The sequence below is a fragment of the Nansenia antarctica genome, assembly GCF_963989245.1.
Source record: "Nansenia antarctica genome assembly, chromosome: 5".
NCBI classification, from domain to species: domain Eukaryota; kingdom Metazoa; phylum Chordata; class Actinopteri; order Argentiniformes; family Microstomatidae; genus Nansenia; species Nansenia antarctica.
In genome coordinates this window covers 47,499,121-47,519,015 of record NC_137690.1, presented here as the reverse complement: position 1 = coordinate 47,519,015, position 19,895 = coordinate 47,499,121, and the positions used below count along the sequence as shown (strand labels likewise).

The 19,895-nt window shown below is 46.9% G+C and overlaps 1 protein-coding gene across 1 annotated transcript; it reads left to right on the top strand.

Annotated features, from left to right (window-relative positions):
• Nucleotides 1-15,165: 15,165 nt before the first annotated feature.
• Nucleotides 15,166-16,173, top strand: LOC308158065 (P2Y purinoceptor 13-like; the record flags this gene model as incomplete). Its single annotated transcript, XM_080531657.1, has 1 exon — nucleotides 15,166-16,173. One exon carries the CDS (start codon nucleotides 15,166-15,168, stop codon nucleotides 16,171-16,173), a length of 1,008 nt encoding a protein of 335 aa, XP_080387783.1.
• Nucleotides 16,174-19,895: the final 3,722 nt, after the last annotated feature.

Below are 19,895 nucleotides of genomic sequence, written 5' to 3'. Positions count from 1 at the left end.
TCTGCTCTCCTCTCTGGCTGCCTTGCTTTAAGAGGGCCCTGGCATGGAGTATCCATAGGTACATAATTCATAAGATGTCCTATAATAGTATTAACATAATAATACATACATTACACCAGATTAGCTAACTTCAATGTTATCTAGCTAGCTAACAATATTATTAAGATGCCAGTGGTCAATGTTATTGCAATTACTGGAAGAACTATTAACTAAATATGAATATTAGCTAAAGTTGTATTCAATGCTTGCATGGTAATGCAGCATACATTAAAATATTCAAAATCTGTTTGTTAACCCCAAACTCCTACTGCTCACCTCCTTCTCCTTCAACTGGGAGGTGCATCTGTGCATGACGTCATTAGCATGTAACATTATACTAGCTAGCTAGCTATAATAGCAAGAGTGCATAGCTGCTGGATACAAATTCACTGAGCTCTAATAACCTATATTTGGACCAAAATTGCACTCATCTCATACATTTCACTGAAATGATACTGACAGTGCACTGTAAGTTAACTATACTTGAAGTTAATGTTAATTAGCTATAGCGAGCTAACTAGATCATCCACGCAGTGATTAGATCACTAAACCACTGTTTTTAGTGATTTTTTTTACTTTTCTCTTTTGAGACCCTGACTTTGGCTTTGCCTTTCACGACGTCGTCCACGCACGCACACGTACATTTGATGCATTTCCAATCTGGCTGTCCTCCATCTGTCCCACACACATACTACAGCAGGACATGTTGGTCATGGAAACCTTGTCAGACTATTTGCGGTAACGTTCCTCTCGTCTAGCAGTTCGCGCGCGGTGGACTGAACCATGCAGTGAATAAATAGAGGGGTAAATAATAAGGCTTAATTGTGTTAAACATAGAGAAACAAAACTCCAGTTTGTTTCTTTTGTGACTTTTTTTAATACATAGAATTATAATTTGAATTCGGCTACATTAACGTCCTTATGATAATAATAATAATAATAATATTTATAAATATAATATATTTTAAAAAAAGATTCCCATGGGCCCCTGTCAGTGCTGGGCCCTTAGAATCGTCCTAACTTACCACCCCCTAGCGGCGCCCCTGTCTATACCAGATAAATAATAACCATTTGCTTACGTAATTTTTCGTTTGTTTACATAGTCTGAAACTACAGATGGTAAGCTTTCAAATGATGCGTCATACATTGAAATCGAAAAAAAAATCAAGACTACACGAGTATTTGAATGTTTGTTTGTATCATGTTTTGCTCAAGAATGGTGACTGCTAAAAACGCTGCTATAGCGGCTAACGTTTCGTTCTAAAACGAAAGTATTGTAACGTCCCCACTTAGACAGTGGTTGAAATAATGACAGATAGCTTCTCTCATGTAATCTGTGCGTTTAATTGTAAACTATCGCATACACAACTTTCTTAGTTCACCCGAGCTCTCTCTCCCAACGGTCTCAATAACACACACAGCATCACAGGGGTGCATTGGCACACAACACAGTAACAGTGCGAACATGAACTCAAGCATTAATGAACATTAATGAACAGGGATGTTCTATCTAATTTATTATGTTTGTGTTATGCTAATAAATGTAGATCCACACAGGTATACAAAGTGAGATCCGTTTACTGTCAAGTGCCATTCATTCTGACAACACACACACACACACACACACACAGTCGTAAAGCTCTAACAGAACGTGACGTCGTAGTGCAACAAAGTGCTGCTATGACATACTGTCGTACATAACAATATTGGTATTTGATCACCTTCTATATAAAATCACCTGCTCGGCTTTAATGACAACCGCTATTTAAGAAATTATATTTGTTTTCGCGTGCACGCGGGGGGGAAAATCGTACCGTAACATTCATACTGTATTTTCTGTAGATTTACATATTGTTCATATGAAACACACACATCTATGAATGCCCAATACTCTACGGTGATATATTCTGAGAACAGATACTGTAAGGTTTCTAAAAATGTGCTTTGGCAGTTGTGAAAAAAAAGAACATTCTCACACACTGAACATTGTGTTTTCAGTTGTTTTGTTGTAGTCTATAATGATGCATATAGTGTTTACATTTTTGCAGGCTTTGAGCAGCTGTTTTGGTGTGAAAGTTTGAGTTTTGAAGAGAGAAGGTGTGGTTTTGCTTATGTAGCTTTAGAAAAGTGTGTTGTGTTTAGAGTTTTGGGAAAATGGAGGGAAGTGTTGTGAAATGTGTTTTAGCAATTGAGAAAAACTGTATTAGGCTTGCAAACTGGCTGGTAGGCAAATACATGTTACATTCTACCCTTGTGGTAAATGACAGAGAGAGAGAGAGAGAGAGAGAGAGAGAGAGAGAGAGAGAGAGAGAGAGAGAGAGAGAGAGAGAGAGAGAGAGAGAGAGAGAGAGAGAGAGAGAGAGAGAGAGAGAAAGAGAGAGAGGGAGAGAGAGAGAGAGAGAGAAAGAGAGAGAGGGAGAGAGAGAGAGATTTTGCTTTATAACCTCTTGTTTTATAACCACCTCTTCAAGCTCGCCTTCACCAGTTAACCCTCTCCCCCTCCCCTTCCCATGTGCTATATAAGTCTAATGTATTATTATTATTATTATTATTATTATTATTATTATTATTATTATTATTATACCCATCTTTCAACCACTAATATTCAAATGATCTGACCTGACCTGGAAGGACAACACAAAAGCCACCATCAAGAAGGCACAACAGCTGCTATACATCCTGAGAGTCCTCAGGAAGGAACACAGCAAGCAGGAGATACTGGTGACCTTCTACCGCGGCGCAGTGGAGAGCATCCTCACCTACGGCATCTGCAACTGGTTTTCCAGCTGCACAACCGCGGAGAGAAATGCGCTACAGAGAGTCGTGAGAACAGCCCAGAAGATCACCGGCGCCCCCCTCCCCTCTCTGGAAGAGCTGTACAACACACGCTGTCTCAGGAAGGCCTCCAAGATCTCCAGGGACCCAACCCACTGGGTACGAACACTTTACCCGGCTGCCCTCGAAAAGGCGGTTCAGGACCATGGCCGCAAGGACAAACAGACTGAAGAACAGCTTCTACCACAGGGCCGTCCAGGCCCTGAACACAGCAAAGACCTAGGTTCTGGGCCCTGGACAGTCTGGACGGATTGATGGCAGCTGCTGGACTGAAAAAAATCAGGTGTAGTGCTGAGGCACAAATATGTACATTTCAACCCTGCAAACTGCGACACTTTAAATAAATGTGCAATAACACTATGTGCAATATGACAACCCTAGTCGTCTATCTGTACAGTATAGTATAGTGGATAGTGTACATAGCCTTTATTTATGTAAACCAGCTCCTTCCCTTCTTGTGTTTTTTTAAAGTTTTTTTTTTTTTTCTTTCCTAGCACCAGGGGAGCTGTCAGGCCAAAACCTGCCGCTTGCCAAAAGCTGCCGGGGGTGCGGCCTAACGCGTCACGACCAGCTGGCACGCGCACGAGTGTTTTTGAAACCTCCGTTTTGGCCGCCATTAGCGAAAAGCTTTAATTTGGCTCTACAAGTGTTAATATGTCATTTTATGAAGTTTTAATATGTTTTCAGGCGAGAAAGTAACCATATATATTCACAAAATGTATCCGGTTTATCAAAATAACCCGTTTATATATGAAAACACATATAATGCTATCGCGTCTCCACAGGCTAAAGTACAACTACACTCATATCCTCAACTTATGTCCTAATCACACTACTGTCATACAAGTCGTACCTTCTCCTTGACATGGACATACACACCTGCTACCTTCTTTGAAAGAAATCGCGATTTATTCAGTGAAAACTAGTACACCATTCAACATAGCATAACAATAGCATAGCATTCGCGGACACAGTCAGGCAATGCACCTAGCACAACAATAGCATAGCATTCGCGGACACAGTAACATAGACAGATAGACAGCTAGACAGATAGACCGCTAGACAGATAGACAGCTAGACAACTAGGCAACTAGACAGCTAGACAACTAGACAGCTAGACAGCTAAACAGCTAGACAGCTAGACAGATAGACAGCTAGACAACTAGACAGCTAGACAGATAGACAGCTAGACAACTAGACAGCTAGACAGCTAGACAACTAGACAGCTAGACAGCTAGACAACTAGACAGCTAGCTCTTGGTGTTTAGCTGTTTAGCTGTCTAGCTGTCTAGTTGTCTAGTTGTTTAGCTGTTTAGCTGTCTTGGTGTTTAGCTATTTAGCTGTCTATCTGTCTATCTGTCTAGTTGTCTAGCTGTCTAGTTGTCTAGTTGTTTAGTTGTCTAGCTGTCTAGTTGTCTAGCTGTCTAGTTGTCTATCTGTCTAGCTGTCTAGTTGTCTAGCTGTCTATCTGTCTAGCTGTCTAGCTGTTTAGCTGTCTAGCTGTCTAGTTGTCTAGCTGTCTAGTTGCCTAGTTGTCTAGCTGTCTATCTGTCTAGCGGTCTATCTGTCTAGCTGTCTATCTGTCTATGTTACTGTGTCCGCGAATGCTATGCTATTGTTGTGCTAGGTGCATTGCCTGACTGTGTCCGCGAATGCTATGCTATTGTTATGCTATGTTGAATGGTGTACTAGTTTTCACTGAATAAATCGCGATTTCTTTCAAAGAAGGTAGCAGGTGTGTATGTCCATGTCAAGGAGAAGGTACGACTTGTATGACAGTAGTGTGATTAGGACATAAGTTGAGGATATGAGTGTAGTTGTACTTTAGCCTGTGGAGACGCGATAGCATTATATGTGTTTTCATATATAAACGGGTTATTTTGATAAACCGGATACATTTTGTGAATATATATGGTTACTTTCTCGCCTGAAAACATATTAAAACTTCATAAAATGACATATTAACACTTGTAGAGGCAAATTAAAGCTTTTCGCTAATGGGCTGTCAAAACGGAGGTTTCAAAAACACTAGACTGACATGTCACAGTCGCCAGCTGGTCGTGACGCGTGCGCGTGCCAGCTGGTCGTGACGCGTTAGGCCGCACCCCCGGCAGCTTTTGGCAAGCGGCAGGTTTTGGCCTGACAGAGCCACCCCTCCTAAATTTCGTTGTTTGGTACCTGTACTGTAGCAATGACAATAAAGACCATTAATTCATTCATACAGTTACTGGCACTCCATGTTCATAAAACACTACCATACCATCATACCATGTTCATAAAATAGCTAGCCTAACATGACAATGATAATTACCTAAAGTGCTGGTAACTAAGTATGTTTGTCCAACTCCATACTTCCATAGTAACTCCAGGTAGTAGATGAGGGTCAGTGGACGTAAGGGAGAAGGTAATAATAGAAAAAAGAGGAAGAGAAGAAAAACATTACATGTATTGAAAATCATCAGAGTAGTGTGTTTGGCATTAGCCAACTAGCGGCTAGCTCGTTTCTAACAAAGAAAGCACATGTTTTTAAACTTTTAACATTTCTGTAATCTATTACACTTGACATGTTACAGTATTCCAGTATTACACACTGAACATGAGTCTTACAACTTGTACAACGTAGACATAGTACTAACCGTACTTACAACATAGACAGAATACCGAGCTACAATGCTAGCATGCTAACAATCTTCAGCTTACAGACTGAACTGGTTTCAGTTAGTTGCTCGTGGGTAATAATAAAGAAATGTCTAAATACACGAACACACTGGTTTCAACTAGTAACTAACAACTAACTTAACTAACAGAGGCATGTACATACATAGAAGATCTTACCTTAGACTCTAGAGTCTAGTCGAACACATTCTGGTGTAAACAAAGCAGCGCGCTGCTTCCTGCATGTGGCTTTTTATCCCTCCCCCTCGCCCAGCTATTGGCTATGTCGATTGAGCTCACAGCCATTCACACCGATTGTTGTTGTTAGCTGGGCTCACGTTCCCGCCCCCAAGCTTCTCAAACTCATCTCATAAAACAAGCTTATTTTTAAGACTTATTACACGTATTTAATTAAATGAAAACTGCTCGAAAAAATAACGAGTGGGTACTTCACAACTTCAAGGTGCGTCTTATTACAAAAAAAGTAAATCAGATTTTTTTGCATTGAAAAATTAGAACGCAGATTTAAGGCATTCGCACTTTGCGCCCGTTTTGCACTTCGATGACGTTGCGCCACATATGCTATGGGCTTGAGGTGGGAATGATGCAACGCTGCTTCTGGCGTAGGTATCTCAGCTCTTTCGGTAGGAATGTTGTTACACTCTATTAGTGTAGGTAGTGTCACTGTTGTAGCTCCATCCGATAGTTATGGAGATAGACTCCAGTTCTATGAGTGGAGCGGAGCCCCATAGGGGAGCTCTGCTCCTATTGGTTTACCCGCTACCTAAAGTAGCCAATGACTGAATTTGTCAATGCCTGCGCCCGCCTGGGGTGCTATATAAAGGGGCGTACTTCGCTCCATCATTCTCCCAAACATACAAAACAGCCGGGTTTGAACGAGTCGAAGTGGGCCAGCAGCCCTATGGGGCTCCGCTCCACTCATAGAACTGGAGTCTATCTCCATAACTATTGTTCTATATCGTGGAGCTCCGCCCCATAGGGGAGCTCTGCTCCTATTGGTTTAGGCGGAGCGAGCGAGGCCAAATGTACCCCCACTGAGACTATTAATCCGAAAACAATCTCAGCGGCACCCGGAGCTGACCACTGATGTTGGTTCAAGACAACCTTAAAAAGTTGGCCCAACCCACACCGAGTCTGCTCCACTGATCTAGCCCTTACGTGAGCACGCAGGGTTGTAGATCTAACGGAACATGTCCTGGAGGAGGGTCCCCTCCCCAGGCACATCCGTAATCATCCTGACAGCACTTTAATAGCATCCCCAACCAGGGTAATCCAAGTGCCATCCCCACTACATCAGTCCTCAGCAAACTGAGGACAGAATGAGAAAAGGATGAGGAAGAAATATCACTTACCTAACCCTTACGTTGGGTTGTTGATCTAACAGAACATGTCCTGGAGGAGGGTCCCCTCCCCAGGCACATCCGTATTCATCCTGACAGCACTTGAATAGAATCCCCATGACCAGGGTAATCCAAGTGCCCTTCCCACAACATCAGTCATCAGCAAAACTGAGGACAGAATGAGAAAGGATTGAGGAAGAATATCACTGACCTAACCCTTACGTGAGCACGTAGGGTTGTTGATCTAACGGAACATGTCCTGGAGGAGGGTCCCTTCCCCAGGCACATCCGTATTCATCCTGACAGCACTTGAATAGAATCCCCATGACCAGGGTAATCCAAGTGCCTTCCCCACTTCATCAGTCATCAGCAAAACTGAGGACAGAATGAGAAAAGGATGAGGAAGAAATATCTTTCAAGTAATACCGTATAAAAAGTGATGGCGACGACCAAGACGCCGCCACACATATCTCCTCCACTCCCACTCCCCTGAGAATGGCCACTGATGTGGCCATGCCCCTGGTGGAATGAGCCCGAATGCCAGCCGGCACGGGCTGCCCCTTCGATTCGTATGCGAGGCTAATAGCCTCGCAAATCCAAAGGGACAGCCTCTGCTTCGAGAGTGGTGTCCCGGCTTTCTGTCCGCCATAGCAGATCAGAAGCCGGGGAGAAGATCTCAGTCCTGCCGTGCGCTTCACATATTGTGCCAACGCGCGCACCGGACAATACAATGTAAAACGCCTCTCCCTCTCTCCGTCGTGAGGAGGAGGAAAAAAAAGGCGCTCAGAGCACAGCTCTGAACCCTAAAACCCACGATTAACCGTAGGGATAAAAGCCGGGTTAGGGCGTAATACAGCTTTTGTTTCGTCATCAGATATGATCAAACAATCTGCCCGTGACGAGAGAGCGCACAAATCACTCACTCGCTCAGCCGTAGTCAAGGCGAGGAGTAGACTCGTCTTGAGAGACAATAAAACGCAACGACACAGTGACAATGGGTTCGAATGGGGGCACGCACAGCGCCTCTAACACAATCGACAGGTCCCATTTTGGCATTAGAGTCCTATGAGGGCGTCTAAGCCTACACACTCCAGTCAAAAAACGCTTAACCAGCGAATGACTGAAAAACCAGTGTCGTTGTCGCAAAACCCTCATGACAAGCTGAGATGGCAGCCGCGTAAACTTTAATAGTTCCCGCCGCCAATCCCTTGTCAACAGCGACTGTAAGAAGCACAAGAACGTTTCGACCCGACAACAGACAGGGTCAACGTCCTGTCCCTCACACCACTGTGTAAACTCGCCAGCGCGCCGCATATCCCTTTGCAGTGGATTGCGCGCGCGCACTCTGAATGGTCTGAATGACCGCGTCTGTCAGACCCCTGCGTTCTAACAATCCCTCTCAGTAACCAGGCCATGAGGGGCCCCCCCTCATAGGCGGCCCCTTCACCAAGCCTCCGGCTTGAGAGAGTGCATCTTGTCGATGAGGTATGGGCCATGGGCCCTCTACCAACATCTCCATCAGTTCCGGAAACCACGGGGCTCCGGGACGGTCCGGGGCTACAAGAATTAACTCTAGCCTCTCTGACCTCACTCGTGCCAACAGTGGGAGGATAGATGTCAGGGGTGGGAACGCGTATAACAGGACCCTCGGCCATGGGTGGTGTGCGAATGTATCGACTCCCAATGGCGGGTTGTCCTGTTCGCGCAGGGAGAACCAAAGGTGACACTGCGCATTCGTCCGTGACGCAAACAGAACCACTTCTGCTTGCCCGAACCGTGCCCAAATCAGCGACACAATGGAGGGTGCTAACCTCCAGTCGTCGTCCCTCGGGCCTCCCCGTGATAACACTCCTTCGTTGAGCAGACCTGGAATGTGGAGAGCTTTCAGCGAACTCAGGCGACTCCGCGCGCGATGACGCGCGGGTCTCTCCAGTAGCTCAGGTCGGTTTTGACCGATCTCTGTATTACAATCAACTTGCGACGGCATCTCACTGGAACCAGTCGCAGTCGTGCGAACCGCCTCTGCAGTCTGCGCATGTGCAACAGGCCTAAGGGGACCACTACATGGGCTGCAGACATCAGTCCTAGTAAGGACATCCTTGACAGAACGGTGATTGTATTTGTCACTCGACACACCCGGAGAGCTGACATCAGTGTCGCTCTCCGTGGTGCCGATAAACTGTCCCTCATCTCGGCAGTATCCAACTGAATGCCTAGATAGGAAAACTGTTGAGCCGGCCACGGAGCACTCTCTGTCCAGTTTACAGCTAACCCCAGCTGAGTGAGGTGCTGCACCAGTGAGGTTGCGTCCCGAATGGCTCGGTTTGGGCATTGGGCCAAGACCAGTAGGTCGTCGAGATATGCTAATATGCGTATCTCGTTTCGCCTCAGTGGTTCGAGTGCTGCCTGCACGCATTTGGAGAAAAAACGAGGAGCAAGCGCGTACCCGAAGGGCAGGCGCGTGTACTCGTAAACCTTCCCTTGGAAAGCAAAACGTAGGAATTTCCTGTGCCACTCTGTGATTGGCACACGAAATACGCGACCCTCAGGTATCTACGAAAGGGGCGTTTCGCCACTCTCTCGTTGAGGACCCTGAAATCTAGTATGGGTCTCATGTCTCCCGAATTCTTTGGGACAAGGAAATACGGGGAGTACCATCTCATGTCCCACTGGTCCCTCGGAACCAATGCCACTGCGCTCTTTGTTAGGAGATTCGTAATCTCCTCCTGGAGCGCACGTGTCTTTATCGGGCAGGACAAAAAACAGTCTCTCTCACGCCCCTGAAGGGCGGAGGAGGCTGAATGAACTGTAGTGCATATCCCCTCCTCAATGTCCTGTCTAGCCAGCCCGACAGAATACCTGTCCCTTCTATTCATTCTGCATAACGCAACGACAGCGGCTGGACCGTCTGTTGTGGTGCAGTCGACAGAAAAAACTTGAATTTCTGTATGACCCCAGCCGCCGCTGCCCACCGAGGAGGTGGCACAGCCCAAGGTGGGGTCATTTCGAAAAGGATGGGCTGCCGTCTGTAAAGAGTGTTTGTTATGTGTAACAATGCTCTTTATTGACGCAGGTTTATTATGCCTGATAATCAAAGAACCGGCCGCACGCTCATGCTTGATAGACATGGAGGGGTTTTTGATGTAAATAATGGTCCCTCTATATGGCTACATACAGGGGTGTTTAACCCGCTACGTGTCGTGATAGGGGTAAGTCCGTTAGGCAGAGAGCTGGCCACACGCCGGTAAGCTGGGCCAGTCTCCGGTTTGTTTCTAACCGGTAGCGAGTCGACCACACTCTGACAAGGCAGGTCGATCTCCGCTCTGGTAGATAACGGTCCCTCTATACGGCTACAGACAGGGGTGTTTAACCCGCCTCGTGTCGTGATAGGGGTAAGTCCGCTAGGCAGAGAGCTGGCCACACGCCGGTAAGCTGGGCCAGTCTCCGCCTTGTTTCTAACCGGTAGCGATTCGACCACACTCTGACAAGGCAGGTGGGTCTCCGCTCTGGTAGATACCATGGAAAATCCTCCTTAGGGATGGTTTGCCGTCTGTAAAGAGTGTTTGTTTTGAGTAACAATGCCCTTTATCGACGTAGGTTTATTATGCCTGATAACCAAAAAAACGGCCGCACGCTCATGAGCTGGGCCAGGTCTTGATAGACATGGAGGAGTTTTTGATGTAAATAACGGTCCCTCCATACGGCTACAGACAGGGGTGTTTAACCCCCTTTGTGTCGTGATAGGGGTTAGTCCGCTAGGCAGAGAGCTGGCCACACGCTGGTAAGCTGGGCTAGTCTCCGCTTTGTTTCTAACCGGTAGCGATTGGACCACGCCCTGACAAGGCAGGCGGGTCTCCGCTCTGGTAGATAACATGGGAAAATCACCTTTACATAAAAGGTAAGGTGGGGATTTTCCTTCCTTTGCCTCTTTATGAGGTAACAGCCATGAAGAGGAAACCGGTGGTGGGGTCATTACCGACCCCTCCGCCAGTGAAACCGGGTCACGCTGCCGTGGGGGGCCGTAGCGGGCCCTCCCAGTGGTCAGCGGCGGGGGCTGGGGATGCCGAGTGGGGCATGGCTCCGTCGGTAGAGGTGGAGCCAGTGCCGCATCACGCCGAAAACTCCGTTTCGCAGCCGTTGACGGCCTAGTCGTCACCACGGCGGAAGAAGAAGAGGTGGACCAGGTACATCGTCGCGGCACTGAGCTTGCTCAGAAGCTCCGCCTCCGCTGCAGACAGACCGTTGGGTCGGTCTGTGGTGATTTTCGCAATGGCGGCGTTAAACACGGCGATGTTATTCGCCGCCGCCGCCGCCTGCGCACCGAGCTCATCAGAGCTTTCTGATTCTGACACCGGCACCGACCACTCAGCTGGGTGAGGGCGGCGTGATGTCAGGGCCGGCTGAGCGGGCGGGACCATCCCTACTTGGGGAGGTGCCTGCCCAGAACGCCGCTCTGGGGCCTGTCCGGACGCATCATCGGCAGAGCTATTAGAGTCGGATAGCATCCCCGAGATAGCGCCCGCCAGGGGAACGCTCTCCTTGAACCAGGCCATCCCCTTTCGCCTTTCCGCAACGGAAAGGAGGTGGAAGGGGAGGCAGCTGGGGGAGGCGACCAACGCCGCCTCGGCATGTTCGGGGCCGAGGCAGACGTGGCAGAAGTCGTGCATGTCCTCCGCTGCTAGGAAATCGCAGCAGCAGGTGTCCCGGAGGAACTTCTTCGTGGTCGGCGGCGGACGATCCATCGCTGAAGGGAAAAGTCTCCTCCGCTGAAAAGTGTCCTCCGCTGCTTGGAAGTCGCAGCGGCAGGCGTCCCGGAGGAACTTCTCCATAGGCGGCGGACGATCCATATCTTGAAGGGAAAAGTCTGGCGGGTTCTCCAGTCTTAGTAGTCGTCCTTCTCAGTCTTCAGATATAAACCCGTGCTGAACTTTTTGGGAGAATGATGGAGCGAAGTACGCCCCTTTATATAGCACCCCAGGCGGGCGCAGTCATTGGCTACTTTAGGTAGCGGGTAAACCAATAGGAGCAGAGCTCCCCTATGGGGCGGAGCTCCACGATATAGAACACAGATTCCACCACAAAGCCTGTGGCTCTCCTTCCTGTCATCTGAGTTGTACCTGCACATGTACGAAGTGTGAATGCTGAATCTGACGCCTTGATGTGGAACATATCAAAGAATTCAGACCGTGCAAGCGACCTGTTGCTTTGGTCATCCAGCACAACGTATGCTCTGGTTGCTCTCTCTGGGTGTGCTTCTGGGAATATATTCACCAGGCAAATCTTCGAGCAAGATCTGCCTCTTTGACCCTCTCCACAGACTTGTGGAGTGCAATTTGAGGTGACTGCAGATTGGTCTGATCCTCCTTCTCCCTCCCCGCCATCCTCAGATGGGGCTGAAGGCGGAGGTCCTGGATGAAGAGCCGTGGTGTGGCTGTTACTCTCACACTCCATGCACTTGATGGCTGTGGTGCAGTTCTTGGCTAGATGAGTAGTTGTGGAACAACATCTGAAGCAGACACCGTTGTCTTTGAGGAAGGCCTTGCGCTCCTCGAGGGGCTTGCTTCTGAAACCTCTGCAGCGTGTTAGGGGGTGTGGCTTCTTATGGAGAGGGCATAGTTTTTTTATGTCCACTGCTGTTCGGCCTGAACCGTCTTGTGTGTCTTTCTCGTGAGAGACATCTGTCTTATGTGCAGAGACCATGCTCTTACTTTGTCTCTTGAATGGCTGCTCTGACTTCATCTGGGCTGTGTTACTCATCGATAGCCTGAAGCTTGGGTCATTGCGAGCTCGTGCACCTTTGGTGATGAACTCGCAGAAGAATGTGAATGGGGGAAAAACTACCTGTCGCTCAGCTTTGTATCTGGAACCCTGTGATATCCATTTCTCTTGGATGTTGTAGGGCAACTTGTCTACGATGGGCAAAATGCCGCGTGAAGTGTCCAGATAGCTCAAACCAGGCAGGTAACCTTCGAACATGGCTGCTTCCAACTCTTGGAGAAGGTCACTTAGCTCTCTCAGCTTCACAGGATCTTTATTACTTTGGGATCTTTGGGAAGTTCTCCAGCCTGTCGAAGAGGGACTTTTCAATTACCTCTGGAGACCCGAAGCACTCTTCTAAGCGTTCCCAAGCTTTGCATAGACCTTGAAATGAATGACCTACATGTACTGCTCTTATTCTTTTCACGTGCTTTGCAGATTCACTCCCTAACCACTTAATCATGAGGTCCATCTCTTCATTAGCACTGAGTAGTAGTCCGTCAATGGCGTTCTTGAAGGACGACTTCCAAGCCCAGTAATTTTCTGGGTGATCATCGAACTTGGTGAGACCGGAGGTTACGAGGTCTCTGCGTGCTAGGTACCGAGCCACATCACTGATGTCGGTTGTGTCACCGCTTCCTGTTGGTTTGTACGGTGAACCCTTGGGCCTGCTGGGTGTGGGCTGCTCTGATGTGGGCTGCCCTGATGTCTTTGGCCTACTAGGTCGCAGTGATGGAGAGCTGTGCTCATGCTTCACGGTGGAGGAGTGCTGTCTCTCGTATGAAACAGTCAGACGCTGTCTGGGTGGTGAGGAGGATCTCAGCCTATGGACTATCGGTTCCAGATTGGCTATAGAGTCCTTAACATCTTCGGCAGATAGTGGTAGCTGTGACTGTTGTTCTACGTACTGGCGTGTGCGGTCAACAGTGGCATGAATGACAGCTTCGATACCGTTGTTTTCTTCCTCCGCTGCTGCTTCAAGAACATTAGCTTCAGCGATGGCTTCTGCCACTTCTTTCTCATGCAGCAAGTTCTTTACTTTTGCTTCCATTTGGGCTTTTTCGATCATAATCTCTGATTCCATTTTTGCATAGCCAGCACGTGTGCGTGCTACTCCCACTTTGACACGTGCATTGACAGCTGCCCTACTGGCTGTTGATTTAAAAGACCTAGATGTGCTAGAGGCCACTGACCTTGTCTCAGCATTGCTCAACTCTTCCATCATGAATATTGCTGTGTGCTTGGCGTGAGCAAGGATGATGGGGAGCAGTGCTTGCGCTGAAGATCTCTCTCCTTGAGTCAATCCGCCCGCTGAGTGGTTGCTTTTTTACTATTCTGTTCCCACTGCGCGTAACCAGGGCGCAACTTCAACAGATAGCGAACACACACTGACACATCAATGAATCCTCAGACGCTGGAGTAAAGTTCAGTTCTTTACTAAATCCTCAGAAACATGAGTGGTCGTTTGGTTATTTTTTGTAAAACTGTAAATAAACATAAGAGTACAATTACTGTAATGCTCAAAACTATACTGTTACACTTTCAACATCAACAGTATGTAGCCAACATATAATATCAATATAGCAATACAAATAGTTATACTTAAATAATATAAGCTATGTATTTATAAACATATACATTATACATTGTAGTTAAACAATAAAAGAAAAGGCAACTTACAAGCAAAGCCTTTTCCAGGGCAAGAATGTAAACAAAGAGATTCTCCGGAGCTCTTTCTCTCAGCTAGCTGCTGCTACGAGCTATCACGTCTGAACAGTGCGCTCACGTCATGTGACTAATGTTCGTCATGTGACTAATGTTCCATAAACCGATATACACTGAATAAAGGCAGTAACGAATGTAATGTCATAAAATGTCCACTAGATGTCTCCAAAATGAAACCTAAGAAACCATGACATTATTTCATTGCAAGGCAAGGCAAGGGACGTATATTTGTATAGACTTCAAAGGCAAAGCCTAGAATCAATACTTGACATTGCCTGCTTTCTTATGCCTGCATAATGTGACGGAACACATCTGACGAACAAGAAACACCTGTCAAGTCAGTTGTCCTAATACTTTTGGTGCATATGTATGTATAAACACGTATAAAAAATATTCTAAAACATTCTAATGGTGAAACCAATATGTATAGAAATACTCTCAAATAAAAGCTGAGAATTGATACTTTAATTTCATACTAAGTTGATTTGTTTGATTTCAAAGACAAACTTTTGGAGTAGAGTCAAAAACAGGAAAACAAATGTATTGTCAAAATAATTACGGAGGGCACTGTATACAAAAATAAGACAATTTAGTATGACCCATAGTATTACCATCTAATCTATATTTTCCAACATCTATACCTTCGATGTAAACTATACATTTCCATTTGACAGTTATGCAAATAATCATAATTTAAAATTAGACTGACTTAGAAGAACACAGTGAACACAATGTTCTTTTGGGGCATTTATCTAACAAAGTTTTTTTTGCAGATTCCTCTACACCAGTCACCATGACATCATCACCTACTCCTGTGTGGGACTGTGGTTTTAATGAGGATGCCGTGGACTTGGTCATAGCTGGTCTCCTCTTCCTGCTGTTCATCCCTGCTCTGATCCTCAATGGAGTAGCAGCCTGGGTCTGTCTGCACCTGCGATCCACCTCCACCTTCATGGTGTATCTGAAGAACCTTGTGGCTGCTGACCTTCTCATGACCTTGACCATCCCTCTCGTAGCGGCCACTGACCTTCCCAGCTCTCCGCTGGTTTTAAAAACCTTTTACTGTCGTTACGCTGGCGTCATTTTCTACCTCTGCATGTACATGAGCATCATCCTGCTGGGCCTCATCAGTTTGGATCGCTTCTTCAAGATCATCAGGCCCTGTGGCGTGCTGCTGGGTCAGAGGCTAATCGTCGGCAAAATGATGTCTGCCTTTTTCTGGATTCTGTTACTGGGATATAGCACCATTCCCACTATGATCCTGACCAATCAGGATCCTGAAAATAAGACTGGGCCACTCTGTATTAGAATGAAGAGTGAATCAGGTGTCCATCTTCACAAGATTGTGAATATAGTCAGCAATGTGATTTACTGGGTTGTGTGTTGTCTAATTGTCTTCTGCTATATTTGCATAACCAGGAAGGTGTTCCAGTCATACAGGAACTCAGGGAGCAGCAATGAGACAGGGCAGCATAAGACCAATATAAGGGTGTTTGTTGTCTTGGTGGTTTTCCTGCTGTGTTTCACCCCCTTCCACATTATACGTCTGCCCTACACCATCCTTCAGGTTGCTAAAGAGAACAGTTGCACATTAGCTGCCTTTCGAATTGCTAAAAAGACCACAATATTGCTGGCAGCCAGCAATATCTGCTTGGACCCCCTCATCTACTTTTTCCTCTGCAAGACCTTCAGGACCACCCTGTTGAAGACCGTCCTTCTGCCACTCGGGATCTGTAGTGGGCCAACAGGGAGTGGGTTGGACTCAAACACAGGGGGTACCCCCCTAGAAGAAACAAGCTAAGTGATTGATATGTTCTAATTGAAGTTCATCACAACCTAATGTATGCATGAGATATATGGACATATAACATTTAATCATGAATACTGAATCATGATACTTGTAGATATTGTACATTTAGGGCTCCATTTTAATATTGTGAAATATGTTGCTATTTTCAAGGCCAGAATATTTCAGCACACCTGATGGCACTTGACCTGCTCATTGTCATGAACACGCCTCTATTACTGCTCCTCTACCCACCTGAGCGCAGGTGAAACAGCGCTGTGGTAATTTCTTGTTAACGTTTTGTGCTGGCTGAAAATAGAGTCTTGAATAAAGCTTGTTTGGGACAAATGGAAGACAATGTGAGAGGACAGGACCTTGCAAATGTAACCATGTAAACAGCCAGTGATAGAGTGGAATAGATCTGTGGTGTTCTAATGGAAGTCTCACAGAGGATTACACTGCCCCTTTGTGGAGAATTACATAAAGTTCAAGAGGGCCTATGTAGGGATTATACTGTATATAGACAACCAATCATGAATGTTGAATGATGATGCTTGTAGACATTGTAAATGTAGTTTTGAATGAAGTTGGCTTACCTTGAGAATAACCATGTAAACTACGAGTGAGAGGCCTACAAACTGAGGAAGCCTGTGATGGTAGGCGTGAATGTGTCAAAGACTACCATCCTCAGAATACGTCTAGAGTCGAACTACAGAGGCTTCACTGCACAGTTACAGTTGGCTAAAAAGTCCCTAAAAAACCTGCAGATGTCTGGAAAAAGGTCTTGTGGACAGATAAGATGACTATTATCATGGAACGAAGTGAAGAGGAAAGTTTGAAAATACCACCTCATCTGTGAAACAGGGTGCAGGCGATGTAGTCAGACAGACTACAAATCTGGGTAGGACTTTCGGGCACTGCCCTAAACTGGTTTAGATCCTACCTACAGGACAGAAGCTACTATGTCTCCATTGGCAACTTTGTGTCTGACAAAATTAAAATGACATATGGGGTTCCCCAAGGATCAATCCATGGCCCATCGACAATCTCTGTAATTAATCTGTTTACTATTCTCCTCTTTTCTTTAATCTTTTTTTTTAATGCTGTATGTAAAGCACTTTGAATTGCCCTTGTTGTATAAAATGTGCTAAACAAATAAACTTGCCATGCCTTGCGTTGCCTTGTCAATCTTCAGATTTAAATCCAACTGAACATACATTTCATTTCCTGAGGATAAGATTTTAGTCAAAACAGGACCTCAAACCAGACAGCTGAAGATGGCAGCAGAACACAGAAGATTCCTGGCGTCTGGTGACATCAGTGGGTTGCAGGCTTCAGGCAGTTATTGAATGCAAAGGATTGTCCACCAAATATTAAACAAGAGTGCTTAATTTGGGCATTTGATCAATTTGTCCCATTACTTTTTGTTAGCCTGAAACAAGGCAACTATGCATAAAAAGTGGTGTAATTTCTGAATGGTGAAGCCGATATCCAAAAGCAGAACTGTGAGAGCAGACATCCTTTGAATTTCATGCTGCTTTTGTCTCCTCCCCGGTCAAACTCCACATTGTCGTCATCTATCGCCCCCCAGGCCAGCTCGGTGACTTCCTAGGCGAGATGGATGGCCTTCTCAGCTCCTTCCCTGATGATGGCACTCCGCTCGTACTATTAGGTGACTTCAATTTCCAATCTGAGAAGCTTCTCTCATCTGGAGTACTTGACCTTCTCCTCTCCTTCGGCCTTACCCTGTCCCCCTCTCCTCCGACTCATAAGGCAGGCAATCAGCTCGACCTTGTCTTCACCAGATCTTCCCACACTTCCAACCTTACCGTTACCCCTCTTCCAGTTTCTGATCACCACTTTATATCCTTCTCCCTTCCCCTCAAAACTTCCTCTTCCCTCTCAGCCTCTAACCACTTAAGACCCTCTCGTCGTAACCTACGTACCCTGTCCCCCATCACCCTCTCTTCTTCTGTCCTATCCTCCCTACCCTCTGTCGAATCCTTCTCCCTTCTATCCACTGATGCGTCATCCTCAACCCTCCTGTCCGCTCTCACCTCATCCTTCGACACCCTCTGTCCACTAACCTTGAAGCCAGCTCGATCCTCTCCTCGAGCTCCCTGGCTCTCTGAAACGCTACATGCTTGTAGACTAGAGCTCAGAGCAGCTGAGAGGAAATGGAGAAAAACTGGCCTTTCTGATGACCTTAACCTCTATCACTCTCTCCTTGCCAACTACGCCTCCTCGGCATCAGCTGCTAAAACATCCTACTATCATTCAAAAATACATTATTCTGCCTCTAATCCTAGAAAACTGTTCTCCACTTTCTCTTCACTCCTTAATCCACCTCCAACCCCTCCTCCTTCCTCCCTGTCCGCCGATGACTTTGTCACCTACTTTGAAAAAAAGGTGGACGACATCAGCAGCACCTTTTTCCCCCCACCGCTCCCTCCTCCCACTAACAATGCTAACACTGTTCCCACTAACAATGCTAACACCCCTTCCAAACTCTCCCCTCGACACTCGATCTCTGGATTGTCATCTTTTTCCCCCCTCTCCCCCGATGAGATTCTCACACTTATCACATCAAAGCGGGCAACCACATGCCCTCTTGACCCCATCCCCTCCCCCCTTCTCCAATCCATTTCCGCCGACATCCTTCCTTACCTTACCACCCTAATCAACTCCTCCCTATCCACTGGATCTGTCCCAGCGGCCTTCAAAATAGCCAGAGTCAAGCCTCTCCTCAAGAAACCTACCCTTGACCCATCATCTGTCCACAATTACAGACCTGCATCCCTTCTCTCCTTCCCTTCAAAAACCCTTGAACGCGCGGCATCTAAACAACTGACTGACTATCTCCGGAAGATGGATCACTTAGACCCCCACCAATCCGGCTTCAAGGCTGGGCATTCCACTGAGACTGCGCTCCTTGCTGTCACGGAAGCCCTCCACTCTGCCCAAGCTTCCTCCCTCTCCTCTGTTCTCATTCTCCTTGACCTGTCTGCTGCCTTCGACACAGTCAATCACCAGATCCTTCTCTCCATCCTCTCAGACCTGGGCATCTCTGGCACCGCACACTCCTGGTTTTCTTCCTACCTGGCGGGCCGCTCCTACCAGGTGACCTGGAGAGAATCGCTATCTTCTCCACGAACCCTCTCCACTGGAGTACCCCAGGGTTCCGTCCTAGGGCCCCTACTCTTCTCCCTCTACACCAAGTCTCTTGGCTCGGTAATCTCTTCACATGGGCTCTCCTACCACAGCTACGCAGACGACACTCAACTCTTCCTGTCCTTCCCCCCGTCTGATGTATACGTGGCAACCCGTATCTCAGCATGTCTCGCTGACATTTCAACTTGGATGGCTGACCACCATCTCAAGCTCAATCTTAACAAGACCGAGCTCCTCTTCATTCCCCGGAAAGCCTGCCCTCTCCAAGACTTCTCCATCACAGTGGAGAACTCTACTGTAACCCCCTCCCTGACAGCCAAGAACCTTGGAGTGATCCTGGATAACCGACTTTCCTGTGCGGAGAACATTGCAGCAACGGCTCGCTCCTGCAGATTCTTCCTCTACAACATCAGAAGGATACGACCATTCCTTACTAGAGAGGCAGCGCAACTCTTGACCCAGGCACTGGTCATCTCCCGCCTGGATTACTGCAATGTACTCCTGGCTGGGCTCCCCGCTTCAGCCATTAGACCTCTGCAGCTCATCCAGAATGCTGCTGCCCGGCT